This window comes from Chlorocebus sabaeus, chromosome 25, assembly GCF_047675955.1.
Source record: "Chlorocebus sabaeus isolate Y175 chromosome 25, mChlSab1.0.hap1, whole genome shotgun sequence".
Taxonomy (NCBI): Eukaryota; Metazoa; Chordata; class Mammalia; order Primates; family Cercopithecidae; genus Chlorocebus; species Chlorocebus sabaeus.
Genome location: NC_132928.1, coordinates 14318481 through 14342283, shown reverse-complemented (window position 1 = coordinate 14342283; position 23803 = coordinate 14318481). Strand labels below are relative to the sequence as shown.

General features: G+C 36.3%; 1 protein-coding gene across 6 annotated transcripts in view; it reads left to right on the top strand.

The window, feature by feature from the left end:
* The window catches only part of KCNK2 (potassium two pore domain channel subfamily K member 2), a 229858-nt gene that overhangs the window by 187539 nt on the left and 18516 nt on the right, over window positions 1-23803 (top strand). For all 6 annotated transcript variants that reach the window (XM_007988450.3, XM_073011509.1, XM_007988452.3 and 3 more), the window contains one exon: window positions 648-787. In XM_007988450.3, the coding sequence (XP_007986641.1) occupies window positions 648-787 (140 nt within the window). The remainder of the gene's footprint in view (window positions 1-647; window positions 788-23803) is intronic.

Genomic DNA, 23803 nt, shown 5'->3' with positions numbered 1-23803 from the left:
GAGAGCTATGGTTTTATTTTATGACAGTCATGGGAATTTCTCAGAAAAGTCAGAGAGTGATGAAGTATTACCTGCAAATTTCTATTTGTTCTCATTCGAACCATTAAGTCATTGTCTCTGGCATTTGTTAGTGATTCATTGTACTGATGACTTTAAAATATGAACCATCGCTAGAGTTGTTCACTTGCTGTTCAGTTTGGCATTAAGTTGATTAGCTAGCATGTATTTATTGGCAATGAGGTAAATATGCTAAGTTAAATGCACACCAACAAAAGTATAATCGCTATCTTCTATTTGTTAAAATAGAGGTAGAAAAAGAAACTTAGTACACATAGAATAATTAAGTACAAGACTGAGATGGATTATATAAATGTAAATGAAACATGAAGCAAGGAAAAATCATGATGATCTGAAGAAGCAATGAAAGGTTTCATTAAGAAAAACTTAACTTGTTCTTGAAAAATAGGTAAGAATTACTTGAATGAAAATCAGAAATTCAAAATGAAGAAAATAATATAAGTCCATTGACAAGAATACTAGATTTCTATGTTTTGCAAACCAAAATTTAGTTGGTAATTTTAGCAATACCTAGATTGTTTACTTTTAAGAATATGAAGTTATTTTGTTCTACTTTGTTTTGTCTCCAGGTGGATCCGATATTGAATATCTGGACTTCTATAAGCCTGTCGTGTGGTTCTGGATCCTTGTAGGACTTGCTTACTTTGCTGCTGTCCTGAGCATGATTGGAGATTGGCTCCGAGTGATATCTAAAAAGACAAAAGAAGAGGTGAGAATTAAGAAGTGTGCAAAAACACTTCTATTTAGTTAATTCAATAAAGATTATTTTAAATTATGTTTACATTTACATTTAAAATATTTAAACATTTTAAAATGTTAATATTTTCTGTTTGGCATGAATTTGCTATATGAGACTATGAGCAAATATATGAGTTGTATTATTCACTTAGAAAATGTTTCTATGCCAATTGCTGTCTCAGAACTGAGGGCAATCTCTAATGAAAAAGGATGTAACTAAAAACATTTTCTTTGTTATTTCTTTTTCTTTTGTTTTCTTTCTTGTGTTCTCAAGGGCACAAAATAAATTTTATTCTGTAAAGAAAAATATAATAGGAAATATTTGTATCAAGAAATCAGGAGCATGAAATAGTGAATGTTTTAAATAATGTGGAAGGTTTTTTACCTTTAACTTATTTTATTTTTCTTATGTCTATATAAATTTGTACATACACATGTATATATATTCCAAAGCTGTATGAATTATGGCCGTTTTCCCTGTGTACAGATTTTAACAATTTTAAAAGTTGTCAATTTACTTATCTTGTACAACTATACTTATAGAAGTGAACATTAGAATTTTGACCCATGAAATTTTGGAAAATTTGAAATTTGAATATTGATTTTGAAATTCTATTGTTTGGAAATTAAATTTTGATTTCATATTTACATATCCAGGATCACTATTAGTTTGAATGTGACAGGGTAATGTTTAATTATGAAATGTGTATTTCTTGCTTCTGAGTCTTAGTCAACTTTGCTAATTGTTTCAAAAGAACAACAAATCTGTAAAACCTGTCCCTATAGTACCTATTGCCTTCCTTTAACTACCCATTCCTAGGCCACAGATATCAGTGTCAGACTCTTTGATGGCTACAAGTGTGAATTCTTTAAGCATACACCCAAAAGAAATAGAATAAGATAGAAACTGATGAAATTAACTTCCCTTTAAAAATGTTTTCTTTGAAAATTATGATGTAATTTTTTTGTTTTGTTTTGTTTTTGAGACAAAGTCTCTCTTTGTTGTCCAGGCTGGAGTGCAGTGATATGATCTAAGCTCACTGCAACCTCTGCCTCCCAGGTTCAAGTGATTCTCCCACCTCAGCCTCCTGAGTGTCTGGGACTATAGGCTCGCACTACCATGCCTAGCTATTTTTTTTTTTTTTTTTTTTTGTATTTTTAGTAAAGACAGGGTTTCATCATGTTGGCCAGGCCGGTCTAGAACTCCTGACCTTCAAGTGATCTGCCTGCCTCTGCCTCCCAAAGTGCCAGGACTGCAGGCATGAACCACCATGCCAGGCCAAGTCATATAATTTTTTATTCATATACAAGGTGCCTATGTGAACTAGCAAAAATGTAAATTATCCATACTTTACTTTGAGGATACCATATTTCCTAACTGGGAATTTACTTATTCAGTATGCATTAGTCTATATCTTAGTTGCATCATCAAATCGAAATATTTTTATTATAAACAAGTCAGTAAGACAATATGCTTGACACTATAATTTAAATTGTATGAAAAGCCTTGCTTTGAACAGGACCTATTCAATGGATTTGCCTCAACCTTAGGCTCATTGTATGTGGTGCGCATGTGTGAGTGTGGTGTTTGAGGGGGCGGATGGGGGATGGGAGAGAGAGAGAAATGTGATGGATGGTTATTCTTCATATGTACTTCATGTATATCTTGAGATGCTAAGGCAAAAAGTGGAAATTGTAGTTAGGGAATGTTTTGGATAACATAGCTAAAAAGAGAACTACTCAAACATCAAGCAATAATTTGAGTTTCAAATGGATTTGAAAACACATGCACACAAGCATGTATTTCTTAAATAAAATAGACTTGAGCAGAACCTATTTCATACAGTCAGGTAGTTAGGAAAAGTATTGTTTTGCAATACACAAATACACATATAATATTATAAATAAACCATGTATTATATACATACACACATACATACACACTTATATTTTAATGTTTTTGTGGTCCACAGTCTAAAAGTTTGAAAGCCACGAAGGCACAGATAGTACAGAGGAAAATTTTATATCTTTATTAATTGATGACATTGGTATAGAATATCTGCTTAAATGTTTAAAACTTGTATTATTAAAACACAGTGCTTTTTGTGATAGGACAAGCTGGGTCAAAGAATTAGCACACTTTTCCAGAGCAATGAGTCTGCTCTAGCTGTTAAAACAAAATATGACAGACTGGGTGGTATAACAACAGACTTTTTTTTTCCTCACAATTCTGGAAGCTAGAAGTCCAAGAAGGTGCTCGCAGGGTTGGTTTCTGGTGAGGCCTCTCTCCTAGGCTTGCAGGTGGTGCCTTTCCACTGTGTCCTCATATGGCCTTTTCTCTATGTGCATGCATGAGAGAGAGTGAGAGATCATGTGAGTATGTACACTCTGGTATATTTTTCACTTCTTAAAAGGACTCCAGTCCTATCGGATTAGGGCCCCACTTTCATGACCTCATCTAACTTTAATTACCTTCTTTAAAACCCTGTCCCCAAATGCAGTCACACTGGAGCTTAGGGCTTCAACATATGACTTTTGGGGAGACACAAATCAGGCCATAACACCATCTTTTCAAATAAATACAAATTTCTACATAACTGATTTATTCAAAATGAAAATCAAGACTGGGTGTGGTTGCTTAAGCTTGTAATCCTAGCACTTTGGGAGACTGAGGCGGGCAGATCACCTGAGTCCAGTAGTTTAAGATCAGTCTGACCAACATGGTGAAACTTCATCTCTACTAAAAATACAAAAATTAGCTGGGCATGGGGGTGGGTGCCTGTAGTCCCAGCTACTCAGACTGGTGAGGCAGGGGAATCCTTTGAACCTGGGAGGCGAAGGTTTCAGTAAGCGGAGATGGCGCTACTGCACTCCAGCCTGGGTAACAGAGTCAGACTCCATCTCAAACAAACAAACAAACAAACAAAAAAACAGGATTGTGTGCCTACTTATGAGTGATCTTCATGACTCTCAACTGAAAGTATGAGATGTAGCACTGTGTTTTCATGCTAGTTAAACATTGCAGGGGTTTTTTGTTTTGTTTTGTTTTGTTTTGTTTGTTTTTTCTTACCACACATCTTTTGGCATCCACCTAATATTCTGGGTAGCATGTGCTGTCTGGTGATTGCATCTGCCGAAAGCTCACCTGAGTCAAGGCTACGACCAAAGCTTTACGTGAACCATCCAAAGACGCAGCTGCTCTGGACAGGGGAGCCAGTTGAAATGGAGCTTTCAATTGGAGTAGATATGTGTATTTTCTGATTTATACTGTAATTTAGGGAACTGCAAAATGGAGTCATGAATTCAACATAGAGTATGAAGAAAGACGGGGAAAGGCCCCTTATAGTTTTCAAAATATCATCATGGCCAAAGTTTTTATGAACAGAATACTGTTAAAATTTCTAAAGCAATGGAAAATGATTACTATATAATTTTAGTTTTGCACTAACTCACTAAAGGTATAAATCAATAAAAAGCCAACTAAATATAATCTAGTTGTCATCTCTGTGTAGATGAACCAATGCCAGGTGACTGCTCAATAGGTATTCCTTACTTTCCATGCCCAAGTCATTCCGGGTACTGTTAGTTTTAAAAACTCCCAAAGTGTTAAGAAACAACAAGGTTATTTCTAGTTTTCAGTTTTGATGAATAAAAACACTAAACATTTTTAGTAACTGGGAATCTTCCTCACTAAAAAATTTAACTAGTACAAAGTATAAAAAATACAAAATTAAATATAGCTTCAAATTTTCCAAGTGATAATACTTGGACACATGCTTTCCCTGAATGAAAAGATTTTGGCTAATAACCCTAGTCTTATATTATTTTTTCAAAAACAAATCTGCTTAAACCATATTGGTTTAAGTATGAAAATATAGATCTAGTCATATATGCCCTTATTCCATTTCTGTTTTTTATGTTAAAACATATTGTTTCCAGCCAGGCGCTGTGGTTAACACCTGTAATCCCAGCATTTTGGGAGGCTGAGGTGGGCGGATCACCAGAGGTCAGGAGTTTGAGACCAGCCTGGCCAATATGGTGTAACCCTGTCTCTACTAAAAATACAAAAATTAGTTGGGCATGGGGGTGGGTGCCTGTAATCCCAGCTACTCCGGCTGAGGCAGGAGAATCACTTGGACCAGGGAAGGCGGAGGTTCCAATGAGCCGAGATCATGCCACTGCACTCCAGCCTGGGTGACAGAGCAAGACTCCATCTTCAAAAAAATAAAAATAAAACGAAAAATAAAATAAATTATGTTTCCAGTAAAGAATAGTTTTAATGAAATTATGTTTTGTTTTCCATCAACATGCTGAAATAAAACATGGTCTAGCTAATCCATCTGAAATATTTGAAGAGGAAATGATTTGTTGAAACATACTATATATTCAAAAGTGCCACATATAATTATAGTTGATCTGCATCAAGGAAAAAAATAATGAGCGCAGTAATTTTCCAGTTTTCCACGGAAACATATGCATTTCTGTAAAAGCGTTTGTCTATTTTTTTAGCTTCAGTGGAGGGTAGGCACATGTTTAACAGAAAGAATTGGTAAGTCAACTTATCTTTTTTATGAAACTGTGTACTATCTTCTGAGGAAATAATGTTTCCATTTATAAAATAAAGCTTATTTAGATATTCTGGATAATACAATAATACTGCTACCTGAGGGAGGCATAATAGAAATAAGATGTGACCACGAAACTCAGAAGGTAAAATCTGTGCTTGCTTAGGAAGAAAGCATGGAGCAGGGCGTCGTTACTACACACAGGGATACCTCAGGTTCCTACTGTTCACATTTCTTGAGCTTGAAAGGGCCTGTGATTTCTGCATACTTCTTCTATCGATGCCCATGTGCCAGTGTTTGGGTGTTCCTGTGCACATACGAGATAAACACCACCGTGGCCCACACCATAGCATGCTAGTGTTGTCGGGCCAGGTGGCACCACAGCTGGCCACAGTGAATTGATAGCCAGGCAATGCTTCTCTACCAATATCATTTCCTTAGTCTCTGGAGGTGCTTATGCAAATAGAGGCTCTCACTTTAGTAAGTTGGCCTTGTATTGTGTGAAAACTACACCCTTTGACTGGACAACGCTAGTGCCAAGAAGCCTTGAAAGACTGTCCCTGAATTTTTATTTCACCCCAATTTTGTGAAGGGGCCTGAGAATGTGAAAGAACATAGTTTTGTTTTGTTTTGTTTGGCTAATTACCTGGTGGCAGCATTTGGTCTCCTCTAAATTTCACTCTGATTGGCAATGACTCTTTCAGGAAAAGAGCTGGTACTTGGAGGCTCTTTATCTTGGCCAGAGATGAGCAATTAAGAAACAGTTGCACCCTGGGCCCCGGAAAGTTTGCATTAGATCATTTTATCATTCTTTCTTATGGGAGAAGTGCTTTCAATTTGAAAATGCCATTTGAATAGCTTAGACTTTATTCAGAAAACTTTACGGAGCCATGGAAGGATTTTAAGTAAGTGGAATGAATGATGTTGTCAACAGTGAGGAAGATGATTTAGTTGCAAACAAAGCTGGATTCAGGAAAATCAACTGAGAGAGTTACTGCAGGTATCCAGATAACTATCAAATGAAGGGTCTAGGGTAGCAGTGGGATAGAGATGAAAGTTCAGATTTCAAAAATATTTGTGGGATAAAAGGAATAGAATTTGGTGACCCATTAACTGTGCACAATAAAGAGAAAAGGAGAATGACATCCATAATTCTAACTTTGGGTAGGATTACAGAATGCTGGAAAATGAGAGATTTTGCAAAAATTGGAACAGTGAGATAGTTTTATGTTGGACATGTTATGATTGCAGACGTAACAGACATCCAGGTAGTTCAATTTTAGAAAATTGCATCTGCATGCCTGGAATGTAGGAGAAATTAAAGCTGGGAAGATAGTTTGAGGCCATCGCTACCTGAGAGCTGTGAGTACAGATGAATTCACCTAATGAAGATTTGTAAAGTAAGTCAATAGTGGAGTTAAAAACAGAACGTGGAGTAATACCTTCACTTAAGGTGTGGGATGTGGAGACTATGGACTGTTTAGCAAACAATGTAGTTAAATAAATTGATTTGTGGTTGGGTCTGTTGGAAAGGCAAAGGCATCAAGGTTTTGAAGAGAGGAAGATGGCTACAGTGATGGATCATATTGGCTAAAGAAAATGGTGAAGAAAATCCAAGGAAAGGCTGACATAATAGCATAAAACAGATGAAAAAAGTAACTAGAATTCCCCACTAGGTTATGCTCCTGATGCACCACTCTTGTAGAAAACCATGTAAATCTTGTTCCCTGGCATGGGTGCAATACAGTAGCTATATCTTAAGATAGTTCTGGTCACATAAAACACAATTTCAAAGGGCAACAGTCACGGTGTTTTTATGGAAATGGGAGCCCTTGGAACATGACTAACAGAAACCCTTGTGAATGGTGCCCTGGGGGAATTGAGCCATGGCATGGAGACCAGTTAGGAATTAGAATTATTTAATGTTGAGTTCCTAAATTATTAATTCATTCAAAAAGTGCTATTAAGTTCTTACTATGTGATGAGTGCTGTATTGGGTGCTGGGAGTAACTCTTCATCTGTGGTAGTTTGAAGTCCATCTCTTTATTGGGATGATTGCACAGGTGGTGTGTTTGCTTACTGATCTTTCTAATGCTTGCTTTTACTTTTCTTCCTCCAGTGCTGGAAAAAGGAGCTTATTGGAGAACACTTGTTAACATAGCCTGCTTTTACTTTTTTCTTTTCTTTTTCTTCTTCCCACCCTCCATCACTCTCTTCCTTTTTTCTTTGATCTTCAGACTATATGTCAGACTTTGTAATTATTGCTTTGATTTCTATGATATTGTAGGGCAGGGGGGGCAATACTGTTTGGTACAATTTTTCTAGCAGTGTTTCTTACTGTTATTGTTCTCTTACTGAGATAGTCAAGTAGCTATAAATGACGACTTGAAATTGGACTATGGGCATAGTATTCATTGACCGTAAAACTTCTCAGGTTTATGTCTTACATATGTAACTCTTCTTTGGCTAAAGGATAAGAATAATATAAAATAGAAGCAGGAAGTGTCACGATGGGCTATTCACACTAAAGCATACCATAAAGGGCCCATCTTCTCTTTCCCACGGGGAGAAGGATGTCCTTCGCTATGTGATGGGGAAAAGATCAGAGCAATCAGATTTTGAGGTTCATCTGCTGGTCAATGTTGACTCTGCCTAATCATGCAAAGGAGAAAGTTCTTTCTCTCTCCAGTCACAGCCTGAGTTCAGCAAGTTGTTGTCTATTTAGTAAATAGGCAATTGGAGAGGAGAATAAAACAAGGCAAGAATTAAATTATGCTTGAAGGCAACATTAACTGCCAGAAACCCAGACATGTCTGATTTCTAAGTAAATTGTATGAGCAGTCATTTCTGCAGAACCGAGACCCCAAATTATATCTCTATATAGCCTCACTATTATGTTGCATGCTATGAACATTTGTGGTTCTAACTTCAGGGAGGCCTTAATAAGTCAAAATGTATACTAAAAATGAAATAGGATCTGAGGACCTTCAGAAATGGAAACACTTCTCTTCTAGAACACATTTTAAGTTATTTCCCTTTTAGTATTAAATGAGATAATCATGTGTAATGCACAGCTGTCAAATAATAATGGCTAATAAGGAAGCAGAAACACACAGAGGTACAGTGACTTGGGAAAGGTTGTACAGCTGGTAAAGCGGAAGAATCAATAATGATCTCAGATAGCTTGACTCCATGGCCCAGCTTTTTAACGTTTTAGCTATGCTGCTTCCCAATTGCTCGCAATGTTTCTTATCTGTTGTTGTTATTGTTTATTTCTGCCTCTGCCTTCTCATCTCACTTCTTCCCGTCCTTCCCCATTCTTTTCTTCCCTCCTTCCCTTTCCTCTTCCTGTCTCTTCCCTCCTCCTTCTTTCCTCTTTTTGCCTTATGTGGGTAATATTGACTCATCAGAAACATGTGCCCAAGGCTTACCCATCTGTTACTGTGTAACTACAGAGAAGAGCTTTGTGTATTTTAATTTGATTACTAATTATTTATGGTATAGATCAGTGAAATCTTGAAACCTAAAATTTTTACATTCTTTCAAGTGAAAAGAAGTGATTTGTATGATTTCTGAAAAGTGAGTGGGTTTTGAGGTCAACGAAACTGAGATTTAATTCTATCTCAACTATTTACTAGCTCTGCAAACATCACCAAAATGTCTAATCTCTTTTGAATCCGTATTTCTTTTCTGATAAAATTAAGGTATGGTATCTCCTTTATGAGTTTGCTGTGAAGATGTGGTGAGGAGTGTATGTGATGTGTCTGACTGCTTACTGAATGTTTGTTTCTTTCCACATGGGTTTCTGAATAAATTAATATCAAATTATCTCAAATCAAATAATTTTATAAAGTTCTAAGACTATATATATATATTATCATCATATATTGCTCTATGTAGAGCATAAAATATCATGAGTGCTTATAGGTCTAAACATTTTACCTGGTTGAAATAATAAGTAAACACAAAAGAAACGATAAACAAACAAACAAAAACTATTGAAGGTGTCTATATTGCTAGAATTTAATCACAAAACCAGAGTCCAAAATAGCCTAGTAAAAAAATGAATATAGAAATTTCAAATATGTTGAATATTCTATGGACTTTTAAAAGACTAGTTTCTACATTAAATGTTCCTAAAATCTACTCAGATCCTCATTTTTTTTTTTTTCTTGAATTAGACCCACAAATTTTCTAGTGTCTTACTGTCTCAATTGAGGTAGAACCTGTCTGGATTCTTCCTCTTATTAAACCAAGAGGCAGTAGCTCAATTGTTTTCTTAAAAACTAAAAATGTGCAGGAAGATTACTTTTGTTTTCTTCCTTTTTTTTTTTTTTTTTTTTTAAATTTTAGGTTGAATTCTCAGTACAAATTGTGACTTTTTTTTTCTCTTTGATTATGTATTTCACAGAATGTCATCTGGTAATGGAAGTTCAGAATAATTTTTTTCTATTCCTTTGTAAATAATAGGGAAATAAGTTAATAGTTTCTGCCTCAAAGCTCCTTATAAGTAATTTCATTTTCTTTAGCTAGAGAGCACATTATGAGGATTTAGTGCATCAATATACAATATTATTTTTCTTTTTTGACTATTTTGAGACTGTTATCTGTTTTGAGAAATTGTGTTAGGAAAACTGGCCACCATGAACTTGGCTTTCAAAATTGTTTTTGGACTTTCTTCAGCAAACCAAAGTATTCCACTTGCCTGTATTCAGAGCTAAAAAAATCACATTTTACAAAAAATCAAACTATGTTTGCTGAGAACAGAAGAAAATGTGTTTTCAAACATGGCTCAAAATGAACTTGGTTTTAGCTCCTCTTTAAGATGGCTTTTTCTAAATGAATATTAGCTTGTGATTGGTTGGGACCAAGAGTGGGGGGCATTTTGAATAATCAAATCAGGGATTATTTAATCATCTTTTGCAACAAAGTATGATGATTTGTTTAGCGTTCAGTGGATGACACTCTAATTGTAGTAAGAGAATTTAGCTCTTCCTGCCTCAAACTTGATTTGAACCAAAAGAACGGCTTCTAATAAACGATGCATGTGCATGTGTGTACACGCACATGTGTGCCCGTGTGTGCAGGTGCACACACATAAAACCTCTTATTTCAAAACAAGATAGAATGACTATTCTTTCTCCAGCAAAAGTGCTAGCCATCAGTATTGATCATGAAATACTTTCATTTGATTCTTTCCAGATACATATTAGGATTATACTTCCTCTTCTTTTCTTTCCTTCTTTTCTTTTCTTTTCTTTCTTTCTTTTTTTTTTTTTTTTTTTTTTTTGAGATGGAGCCTTGCCTTGTCACACAGCTTAGAGTGCAGTGCCATGATCTCGGCTCACTGCAAACTCTGCCTCCTGGGTTCACGCCACTCTCCTACCTTAGCCTCCTGAGTAGCTGGGACTACAGGCGCCCACCACCACTCCTGGCTAATTATTTTGAATTTTTAGTAGAGACAGGGTTTCACCATGTTAGCCAGGATGGTCTCGATCTCCTGACCTCGTGATCCACCCATCTCAGCCTCCCAAAGTGCTGGGATTACAGGCATGAGCCACCGCGCCCGGCCCTACTTCCTCTTCCTTTTTGTGTTTGGTGCCATATAAACAGATCTGGCCAAGGATTTGTGGGCAGAATTCATGTGAGTGAATGGGAGAAAATTTTTTATTTTATTTACTTATTTATTTATTTATTTATTTTTGAGAGAGAGCTGGAGTGCAGTGACGCAATCTTAGCTCACTGCAACCTCTACCGCCCAGGTTCAAGTAATTCTTCTGCCTCAGCCTCCTGAGTAGCTGGGACTACAGGCACACACCACCACACCTGGCTAATTTTTATATTTTTAGTAGAGACAGGGTTTCACCATATTGGCCAGACTGGTCTCGAACTCCTGACCTCATGATTCATCTGCCTCGGCCTCCCAAAGAAGTGCTGGGATTCGCCTGGCCAGGAAGAAGGTTTAATTGCATCTGTGAGTGCCTCAAGATCCTCTTGCCCTCTAGCACAATTACCATAGGAGATCATGGATGCCATGTCAGCCTGGGTCCCTGAGTAACTACACTGAGCAGAGCCCCTTGCTGACTTGTGGATATTTAACCAGAACAAGAAATTAACCTTTGTTGCTTTAAGCCACTAAGATGAAGGGGTTATTCATTCTATATTATAACCTTTGCTATCCTGATTAATTTGATAACACACCGTAATCATTGTTTCTCTAATTCAAGGACAGAATTACAATGATAATATTATTATTTTAATAATACTATTATTTAAGGAAAAAGTTAAAATAATAATTTTGGAGATTTAGACTTTATATGCCATGTTTATATTTGGTAAGTTTTACATTAGCTTCCAAATCTCTGACAGGCTTAGGTGTATTATCTACATTATCTTACTTAAGATTCACTAGTAGTTTTAGTAAAACTGAAGCATCAAGGTAAGAGTCCAAGTAAAATAGAGCAACCTGCCTTTTAACTCTTTATGTGCTGTAAATTCCAGAGACCAGGTCCTATAAAAAGGCAGTTTCTGCTCTCAGCCTTACTGTTATCCCTGTTTCTGATTCTGTATACACATACGAGATTGAGTCCAGTGATGCTGAATCTGTTTTGTATGTAAATTTCCATAAGAAGAAATATTGAACTGAATGTGTTTTCATAAAATCAATGCATAATATCAAAGCATTCAGACATGGAAGAGTAGAATACTCTTATATAATATTATTTTTGAAATTTATTAAGTTGAATTATGTGAAATTATTGACATTCAGCTGTTTTTGACCTTAAAAATCACAGTCTCACTTGATTCAATGTAATATTCTAAGGAAATATATTTGAAAATCATATTTACAAGTACTATTAAAATCTATTCACTAGATTATAGCCTTTACATTAGGCAAAATCATATTTGGCCACACATCTATGCTATATTTTCTTTACTCATTAGTTAACAAAAACTTTTCAAAATCCTATTCTGATTACATACAGACTATGGAATAATTATTGCATCTCAACTCAACAGACCAATGTGTTGCACTTGCATGTTACACAAATCTCTACCTTTTAGATTTGTCATGTGTCCCTCTAAAACTATCACTCCAGTTTTCCCTCTTCTTTGTTCACATGGGCACATCATAACTGCTTCTCCTGCTGCTGAAGCTCTCTCTGGGGCCATGACACTGTAATAATGAATACTGATTCCTCACTTTATTCCCTATAACACAGTTCATATAAGACTGAAACCGATTATAACTTTATAGAAGTCCTACAGATAATTTAAGGAAATTACAGAGCAGAAAATAAAAACTTTGTGCTTGTTGATCAGAGAGGGCTGCTTCTAGAATATCTTGGCTATCTTCTTAAAGAACCGCCTCTTGGTCATTTCACTTCTCAGTCTTTATAGGGCTCTGCTTACCACTCCAGATAAATTCGTTCTATTGGATATCCCCTCCCCTGCGGTACAGAGGCCACACTAGCAGAAGACCAGTTGACACAATGATAATGTATGTGCAAATATACTCTCCCCCAAATGGAGATAGCTTTTTAAATCAGGGGTCCCCAACCCCTGGGCTGAAGACCAGTACTGGTCCATGGTCTGTTAGGAACCAGGCCGCACAGCAGGAGGTGGATGGTGGGTGAGTGAGCATTACTGCCTGAGCTCTGCCTCCTGTCAGATCAGTGGCAGCATTAGATTCTCATAGGAGCAGGAACCCTATTGTGAACTGTGCATGTGAGAGACCTATGCTGCACACTCCATATGAGAATCTAATGCCTGCTGTTCTGAGATGGAAGTGTTTCATCCTGAAGCCATTCCCCCAACTCTGCTGGTGGAAAAATTGTCCTCCATGAAACCGGCCCCTGGTGCCAAAAAGATTGGGGACTGCTGTTTTAAATGATTGACTGTGACACTGGCTGTCTTAGTCTGTAGCACACGCATTTGAATTGTTTCCTCATGTAAGGTTGTTCCCAAGAATGATGGACAGGTACTTGACTTACACGTCTGTGAGTAAACAAGCAAATAAATAAACAAATATGCTCAGCAAAGTAGTCACTTTCACAATGAAGGAGGTTTTACTACACTGATAAATTCTAGCTCCCATTCAGCATATCAAGTTACTTTGGAGTCCTAAAATGTCTGGTTTTTCACCTTTAATTAAACAGCAACAGAAGCATATGAAAAAAAAGTTAAATAACACTGATCATTAGAGAAATGCAAATCAGAAGCACAATTAGATACTATTTCATACCATCAGAATGGCTATTATTGAAAAGTCAAAAAACAACAGATGCTGGTGAAGTCGTGGAGAAAAAGGAACACTTATACACTGTTGATTGGATTGTAAATTCCTTTAATCATTGTGGAAAGCAGTGTGGAAATTCCTCAAAGAGCTAAAAGCAGAACTACCATTTGACCCAGCAATCCCATTACTGGGGGTATATACCTAGAGGAATATAAATCATTCTATTATAAAAACACATGCATGTGAATGTTCATTGCAACACTATTCACAATAGTAAAGACATGGAATTAATGTAACTCCCATCGATGACAGAATGGATAAAGAAAATGTGGTACATATGCACCATAGAATACTACACAGCCATAAAAAAAATGAGATTATATCTTTTGTGGGAACATGGATGGAGCTGGAGGATATTATCCTTAGCAAACTAACGCAGGAACAGAAATCCAAATACTGCATGTTTTCACTTATAAGTGGGAGCTAAATGATAAGAACTTAACACAAAGAAGGAAACAACAGACACTGGGGCCTACTTGAAGGTGGGAGAAGGAAGAGGAACAGAAAGATAATTATTGGGTACTGGGCTTAATACCTTGGTGATGAAATACTCTGTACAACAAACCCCCATGCCACGTGTTTACTTATGTAACAAATCTTCACATGCATCCCCCATCCTAAAATAAAAGTTTAAAAACAAAACAAAAACAACAAAAATGCTTCTCACATCTTGCAGCTGTTTGTTCATAACCACTCTAGTTTTGCTATTTTCATAAGCTCCCGACATCAGCAAGCACTTCAGTATCTTCTGAGAAAAATGCTATGTATGAAATATTGCCCTAAAGCTAGGTAGAAAATAAATTTTATTGGGAAATCTTACTATATAAAGAAATCCATTTTCAGAATTGGAGACTGTGAGTATAAATATGATGATTTTTTTCAAAGAATTTCTCACAAATGTCAAAGTTTGTAATATGTCAGTGGCCCCTTCAATTTCCCTTTGCCTATTCTTTTGTTTTATTTTGTTTCATTTTAAGATGGAGTCTCTCTCTGTGGCTCAGGCTGGAGTGCAGTGGCACAATCATGGCTCACTGCAACCTCCGCCTCCTGGGTTCAAGCAATTCTCCTGTCTCGGCCTGCACAGTAGCTGGGATTACAGGCACCTGCCACCACGCCCAGCTAATTTTTGTATTTTAGTAGAGATGGAGTTTCACCATGTTGTCCGGGCTGATCTCAAATTCCTGACCTCAAGTGATCCACTTGCCTTGGACTCCCAAAGTGCTGGGACTACAGGTGTGAGCCACTGTGCCCAGCCCTGTTGCCTATTCTTGAGAAACTATTTCTTTTAGTGAGGGCAGTTTTTATGATATCTAGTTTTTTTATATGTATATATATATAATATACACACACAGTATACATGTACACTATAGATATACTATATACAAATATGTACTATATATTATGCACTATATTACTATACATAAATATATACTATAAATATATAGTATATATTATATATATATTCCGTGCATGTACATATGTATGTGCGTGTGTACACACGTACACACATGTATAAATTCATCTTAGCTCTCATTCGTGTCATTTCTACCACACTTTGAGAACCTGATGAACGGATTTAACTTAAACATAACTTTGATTTAATAACTACTGTTTCATGTTCAGTACATGATTCTGAATGAACAGGCAAGGCAGCAAGGTCATATATAAGCAGGGCAGGGTAAGAATTGCTTTCCTATTTTGAAGCTTCATGAAGGGCAGTATGCAAACTATGCAAGTTCAACAAAAGTCAATATAGTATGAGTATAGAAAAAATAATGATTTTGCTGAATAGTGTCTCTGATCTGCAAGTTGAGGACTATTATGAAGAGATGCATAGCACTAATGATTTCATTACATGAGTACTCATTGACTTGTTTGTTCATAGACATGTTTTGATTGTCCATGATATGTCAGGCATTTTACTAGGTATTGGGAATACAGTTTTATGTATATAAAACTTTATATATATATACACACACACCATATATATATACGCACACCATATATATATATACATCATATATATACTCTCTCTCTCTATATATATATATAGTGGCATTTCCCTCAAGGAGAAATTTATAGGTACAAGGGAGTACATAAGCATCTACTAACAATCACTACAGGGTAGATACTGTAATAGAGATATACAGAATATGCTTTACATGCAATGGTGCACAAAAATGGGAATTACTAAATTTAACTGGGTGAACTGGGGAAAATTGCATAAAGAAGGTACTACCCCGACTTATCTTGTTCTTTCCTGTTTTGCGTTTCATCTATCAAATCGTCCTACAACAGTGATCTGAGAATGTATCCAGAATCCAATCACTTGTCACTTGTTTCTTCATTTTTTCCTGTGCCACCATGAGCTCACAATATATTATTGCAGGGACCTCCTAGCTTTCACCTTTGCTTTATGTAAAGTCTGTTTTCAACAAAGACGCCAGAATAATCCTTTGAAACATGAGTTGTATCATGTTATTTCTCTGGTTGGAAGTTTTTGATGGCTTCCCTTTTTCCTCAGAGTAAAAGCGAATGTCTGTAAAGCAGCATAAAAAGTTTTAGATGATCCAGCCCCCTTTCCTCCAGCCTCGTCTCTTCCTCTTCTCTTTCTGGGTGCTCACTCTGTTCCAGCCTAGCTAGTCCCTTGCGATTCCCCCAGCACACCAGGAATGCTCTTGTCCTGCTGCCTTTGCACTGACTGTTCCCTCTGTTAGCAGTGCTCTTTTCCCAGGTATGGCTGGCTTGCCTCCCTGGCTCACCTCCCAACATCGTCAAGTCTTTTCATCAAATACCATTTGTCAATGGGGCCCACTTTGGCCATTCTATTTAAGATTGACACTCCTTTTCCCCAAGCACCCTTGGTTCTCCCTTCCCTGTTCTGCATTTTCATCATATTCACCAACGTCTAACATTCTAGACAACATACTGACTTATCACGTGCCATTGTCTACTGGCTGTCTCTCTTCCTAGAAGGTATTTCTCAGAAGACAAGGAATTGTTGCTGTTTCGCTTTATCAAAATCAAGAGAAATGGTGTTTAGCATATAATAGGCACTCAATAAATGCTTGTTGAATTGAATGGATGAATGGGTGTAGAGAGAAAATGATTCAACTTCGAAGCCATAGAATTCAGAAAAAAAAATGGATAAATCTTTAATAATGTAGACATTTTGTTTTTCATGCTTATTTCCAATATTAGTATATCTCTATCTCACTGATAAAAGTTGAACAGCTAAATTTTCATCTCTGTCAAACTAGAGATGAGATTTTAATTTTGTTCATTTTTTAAAATGTTTTCAGTAGAACTAAAGTATACTTATTTTGGTGGTTTATATTTATTCTATTATTGCTTGCAGATATAAAATCAATGACAATTAATATTTAAGGAAAGATTAATTTTATATTTAAATAGCTTGACAAATAAGCTACTTAAAATTTTCAAGAGGCTAAAATGATTAATGTTTTAATAAAGAAAATCTTGAGTAATTATCGTAAGAGGTGGAACAAAGTTTGATGTATCAAACAAGAAGCTAGTTCAAAACTTAGTCTATAGCTGCAGCAAAATGTCAGGAATATTTCATTTTTATTCCTGATGTGACGGTTTTATGGCTGGAAGTTTTTTTGCGTTTTTAATTCTTTTGTTGTTTTACTTTTAAATAATTGGTCCTTAGGATTCCCTGTCTTCTAGCTAAAGAGTACCTACTTCCTACATGTGAAAAGCCCCTTATAACAGTTGATTCTATTTTAAGTATTAGTAGCATTTTCAAGAAGGTTTTTTAATATTTTCAAATTTTCTAAACTATGTAAAATGACAAATTTGCTGATCTGAAGGGCATGTATTTGATTTGAAAGGTGAAATCTATGGCTGAGTAAAGAAAAATGCAGGCAGGAAGGGCTACTTTTATCTAGAGAACAATAAGCATAGTAATAGTATTGGATAAAGTGAAAGGGTGCTTAAAGAAAATGTGTTCTTAACATGAAATTAATTCACTATGGTTCTCCAAATGAGGAACTGGTATGTTTTTCCAACCTCTCCAATGAGAAAATATAGTTACCTTTGATGGATAATGCTAAATAATCTACTGCTTCTATTTTTAACTTAAAAACTTTTGCTCAGAAATGCTGGCTTCACAATGATTGTTAATTCCAAATAATACAAGTTTTCTTCTTCCGGTGGAACTTAGCAGGAATGTTCTTTATTAGAGATGATATGTCTGAGATTCCCTTTGATCCACTTAGGAATTCTGAATGAGCAGCTCCAGGAAAGTATTAGTTCTACCTCTCTCTCCCTTTGACAGGGTTACATACTAAAAGATCTTTGGAGTACTGATGCTATTTTTGGCACTTGAATGCTAATGTGGATATTTTATATTAGTGTTGCATTAAGGACTACATGTAAAACAAGTCAGTATGTTTTTTCACAGTTCGAGAGGGAAAAGTGAGGGGGACTGATGCTTGTCTGGAATAAATGCATTCCTGACTTTGAGACATCATGCAGTTTACACATTATCCAAATGGAAATGTTTTATATAGTTTTACATCCAAGACAGACAATGCTTTTGTTACTCTGCATTTTACCAGTGGGAATACTCACACGCTTCCTGCAGTTCTTTTTGTGCAGCGGGAAGGTAATGGTTTTTTGAAGGGAGGCCTAAGAAAAAATTGCCAACTGAAAGCACTCTTCTTATGTTAAATAAGCAGATTAAACTTTATAAAACAATTATCCTGGGCTGGGCGCAGTGGCTCATGTCTGTAATCCCAGCACTTTGGGAGGCTGAGGTGGGTGGATCACCTGAGGTCAGGAGTTTGAGACTAGCCTGGCCAACATGGTGAAACCCAGTGTCTACTAAAAAAATACAAAAATTAGCCCAGCATGATGGCGCATGCCTGTAATCCCAGCTACTTGGGAGGCTGGGGCAGGAGAATCCTTTGAACTCGGGAGGCACAGGTTGCAGGGAGCCGAGATCATGCAATTGCACTCCAGCCTGGGTGACAAGAGCAAAACTCTGTCTCAAAAAAAAAAAGTTATCCCAATTTCACTATAAAATTACTATTAAATAAATTACTAATTAATTACTATTAAATGAATAGTAATTAGCTAAAGCTGAATCTCATGAAACAGTATTTCCTTAAAATACACAGAGGAATTGTTAGACGTGTAAATTTGAAATTGCTTGTAGATCACCCCACCTTGCCAAATCAACCCAAGGATTTATGATGAAAAGTGTAGATTCTATAAATTAAAAGCAACTAACTAAAAAGTGTTGTCTCAAAAGTTCTTGGGTAATGTCAAAGCTCTAGAATTGTATATTTAATAAATATTCTATCTTAACCAATTTATCCTATTGTCCATTTGTGGGTCTTTGCATTCATCTCTAATACGACACTGCTAATTGAGGCCAAAACAACTCTACATTTATATTTCTACACCATTGCCTCTTTGAACCAGTTTACTGTTACAAATATGTTCTATTTATCCACATTCGACATCTGTATTAGTCCATTCTTGCAATGCTATAAAGAAATACCTGAGACTGAGTCATTTATAAAGAAAAGTTTAATTGGTTCACCGTTCTGCAGGCTGTACAGATGCATGGCTGGGGAGGCCTCAGGAAACTTACAATTATGGTGAAAGGCTAAGGAGAGACAGGCATGATTTGCATGGCTGCAGCAGGAGGAAGAGAGAGTGGGGGAGGAGCTACACACTTTTAAACAACGAGATCTTGCAGTAACTCACTCACTATCACAAGAACAGTAAGAGTGAAATCCGTCCCCATGATCTAATCAGCTCCTACCGGGTCCCACCACCAACACTGGAATTTACAATTTGACATGAGATTTGGGTCAGGACAGACACCCAAACCGTATCAACATCCATGAATAGCGTCGTATCCTTGTGTTTACTAAAGCTCTGAGATAGCTGGGTATGTTGTCTCACAAAGCAATCATGGTCAGGCTCAGTGACCCGTGCCTGTAATCCCAGCACTTTAGGAGGCCAAGGCAGGTGGATCCCTAGAGCGTAGGAGTTCAGGACCAGCCTGGGCAACATGGCAAAATCCTGTCTTTACAAAAAGTACAAAAAAATTGCCTGGTGTGGTGGCATGCCTGTACCCCCAACTACTCAGTAGGCTGAGGTGGGAGGATGACTTGAGCCCGGGAGGTCAAGGTTGCAAGGAGCCCAGATCATGCCACTGCACTTCAGCCTGGGCAATGGGAGTGAGACCTTGTCTCAAAAAAAAAAAAAAAAAAAAAAAAAAAAATTGAAAAACCAAAAACTAAAAAAAAAAAAAAAAATTCCTGTCTATATGGATTGTGCCTTATTGGAGAAACTGGCAGTTTGAAGGTATTTTAAAACTAGAGAAAAATGAACTGGTTAGTTCTCTCCCCCTTTCTCTTTTCCTGGCAGTCTTTATCTTCCATTATTCGAAATGCATGAGCACCCAACTTTTACATCTGAAAGAAAGATGATAAGGAGGCTAGTGAGGGAGAAACTTGGGAATAGTTAAAGCCTTTGAGAGCTTTGTTATGAGCCTTGAAGGTGTTAAAATCAGACAAAGACAAAAAAGTTCCTTCTCACTAAGCATTGAGATAATGAAGCTAATGAAGCTGGGAGGAATTTTTTTTTTTTTTTTTTTTTTTTTTTTTTTTTTTTTCAGTTAATAGCAAATAAAAGGTAATGGGTAATAGTGGTAAGGCACCAGGAGAGGCATTTGAATTGTCTTTGCTTCTCCTCTGCCTCTTCTCTCCTTCTTGAATATTTCTTACCCCTTTATTACTTGATGTAATATAGGCTTCATAGAATAACTAGACCAAGGTTTAACAGAAACCCATTGTAACACAGCTCCCTGTTAAATGGCTTCATAGAAGCCATTTTTTTTTTTCAGTTAATACCAAATAAAAGGTAATAGGTAATATTGGTAAGGCACCAGGAGAGGCATTTGAATTCTTTGCTTCTCTTCTGCCTCTTCTCTCCTTCTTGAGTATTTCTTACCCCTTTATTACTTGATGTAATACAGGCTTCTTAGAATAACTAGACCAAGGTTTAACAGAAACCCATTATAACACAGCTCCCTGTTAAATGGATAAAAAAAAAAATAGGTCAAATCGTGTTCTCTAAAGCATAAAGTGATATCATAAGTGCTACATATGAAAGTTTGCCTGAGGTGACTAGCAGTGGGAGTGAAGGAGTTCCATTTCATTTTCTCTCTTGTCACAGTCCTTGACTTTTCATGGAATATAAGTAGATGCTTTGGACAGCTCCGATGGCCACAGACAAAGAATGGCCATGTGTGTGTCCATCATGCTACCTTAGGATACTGTTTAGGAACATTTTTTAAAGGACACTGAAGTATAGCTCTTTGATTTCCTTTCACAATGGAAGAGTCCCATATTTTATCGTTACATTCAGAGGCATTATTCTTCCCCATATTCCAAATTCAGAAGTCATCAGTGGACACAGCTGGGGAGACAGGCCCACGGCACTTCTGATCTGTTTCACCAGGTTCAGGGTAAGCCCCTGCACTCTTCTGGGGTTAGATGCCAGCCTTGCCTTCCTGCCACCTCTACAATATTTCCATTGCCCTTTATTTTATTTTCTGCCTTTTCTTCCTGTTTCTTAGGCATCCTCATTACAGTTTAGCCAAGTTAATTAAAATACAGCAGCATGCTTGTAAGACAGGGCATGTCCTGCGCAGTGAGCAGCATTTCTGTAGAACTAATTTGGCAGTGCTATATTTAGTTTGGGAAAGGCAGCTGTGAGCATTCACTTAATGTGCATGAATACTTTGCATTATTAGACCCTCTCTGCTCCTTTTACTTGTTGAAATCGGATGAGGGATATTTCTGATTTTGCATTGTTTTCCAATTTTGGTTTATTTTCTTGATTTCTGAACTTTTTTTTTATATATTCATAAAAGAATAAAAGCATGATTGATTGTAGTCCAGTTTAAAGATGGTGTTGAAAGGACTCTGTGGACTAGCACTTCATAAAGTAACCACTAATACAGAATATATATTAATATTGTATATTAGATAATATGTAATATATTCTATAATGCATCTATATTATGTGTTATATTGTATATTATATGATATAATATATATTTTGTATATCATAGATTAGTATATGTAATATAATAATATATTAATATGTAGTATTTTATACATAATGCTATTATATATACTATGTATGTTACTTGTATGTTATATAAGATATATATAATATATGGAATGTTGTATTTCTATTTCCAATACAAATAGAAATTCAAGCCACACATGTAATTTTTAATTTTCTAATAGTCTTACTAAAAAGTAAAAATAAACACGTGACATTAATTTTAATAATATGTTGTATTTAACCCAATAGCATATCTAAACTACCATAATTTGACATGCAAATATTGAATAATATAAAAGTCATGAGTGAGATATTTTATGTTCTTTTTTAACAATAAATCTTCAAAATCGGTGTATATCTTACACTTAGAGCTCATCTCAAATCAGACTGGCCACATTTAAAGCACCCAGTAGCCACAATGGCAGTGACTGTGAAGCAAACAGCACAGCTATAGACTATGATTAGAATTGCTGGCAGTAACCTGTCTTAAACTGAAGCTGTTTCTTCTGTGCTAATGATAGAGATTGTGTTTTTCCTCCTAGAAATTTTATGGTCTGTAATTGATATCACTGAAAACAGAAAGAAGAGGAGTAAAAGACTAACTGCAGGGACGATGAAATAAATGTATAAATACACATTACTTATTTTTTTCCAAATCTAAAACAAGTCTTGGAAAATATCTTTGGGCTTATATTTCTTTTACTGCCTGGGTATTTCATTTTATCCAGTGTCAAAGTGAACACTGGCTCATCAGTGGATTGTCAGTTATTTCAGAGGATTGCTATAAATGTCCACCACCCACACCCGTGCAATTGTACATGGGAGAGTTTACTCTTAAGACAAATTTCTGGAAGTAATTTCACCTTTGAAAAAGAAACTGGAGAAATCATTTTCCTGGATCTGCTTAAACCATGTTGAATATTTTCTCCCACATTCCATTAGGCAGAGTTTAAATGTGATAAAGATATTATTAAACCAGTGGGGCACGTATTTAGATATACATGCATCAACCTCTGAAAACAACAGCAACAAAGAACCACAAAATGAAAACTTGTTCTTCTCTCCCTTCTTTATTACTCACTTCTCATCTTCCTTTTCACACTCTTAAACTCTCCAGCTGCTCATCTATAACTTGCACTGACACTAATTCTGGTAACTAACTTGATCAGAGACTACTTTAGCCCAAGAAACCTAAATAATTTCTTCCCTTGATTTCCCAGGAAAAAGAAATCTGTCACTTCTTGGAACAGAATTTGCAATATGAATGCAAACTAGATTTAATGGCTTTAAATTTTAAAATAACCACCTTTAGTTTATTGAACTGGATTTTTGAACACTGATAAGTCTGGTTTAATTATTATGATGGACTTAGGGTAGTTTAAAGAAAAAGCAGTTAATTTTATCTGCACAATTCAGGGTTTTAAAGTTCTGTTGGGCAGCCATTATATTTCAGGCACTGAGATTGAAGCTGGAGATAGAAAGATGAATAGGACACAGTCTCAGCCCTCAGTGACCAGAGTCTAATACGAAATGTGATGATAGACATGAACCAGTAGACATGATGCAGTGCTAGAATAGCAGTCCAAAGAACAAATTCGTAAGGCCCTGGGACAGTGAAGAGATGATGTTTCACAGGGAAATAGAGGAGTGAAGTAAGGAGTCAAAAGGGGACCACTTCACTAAGGCACTAATGAACCAACTGTCCGCAAGACTTAATGCAGTCACAGTATAGGATAATAGTGAAAATACAGTAAAGCAGCTGGAATGATTAGAGTTGTGGTTGAGATTCGATCCACTCTATGAACCTGGGAGTGGATATTGATCTACAGCAAAGGTTAAAGTGCTGGAAAATCTGAAGGTGAGTCACTGACAGAGAAATGGAAACTCCCCCAAGAGGATGGCAGTAGCTGCTGGGAAGGGGAATATTTTTTAAATCAACCACTTATTTACCACCTCAAATTTAACATAACCCACATGGAATCCTAGTATCGCTCCCCCACAATGT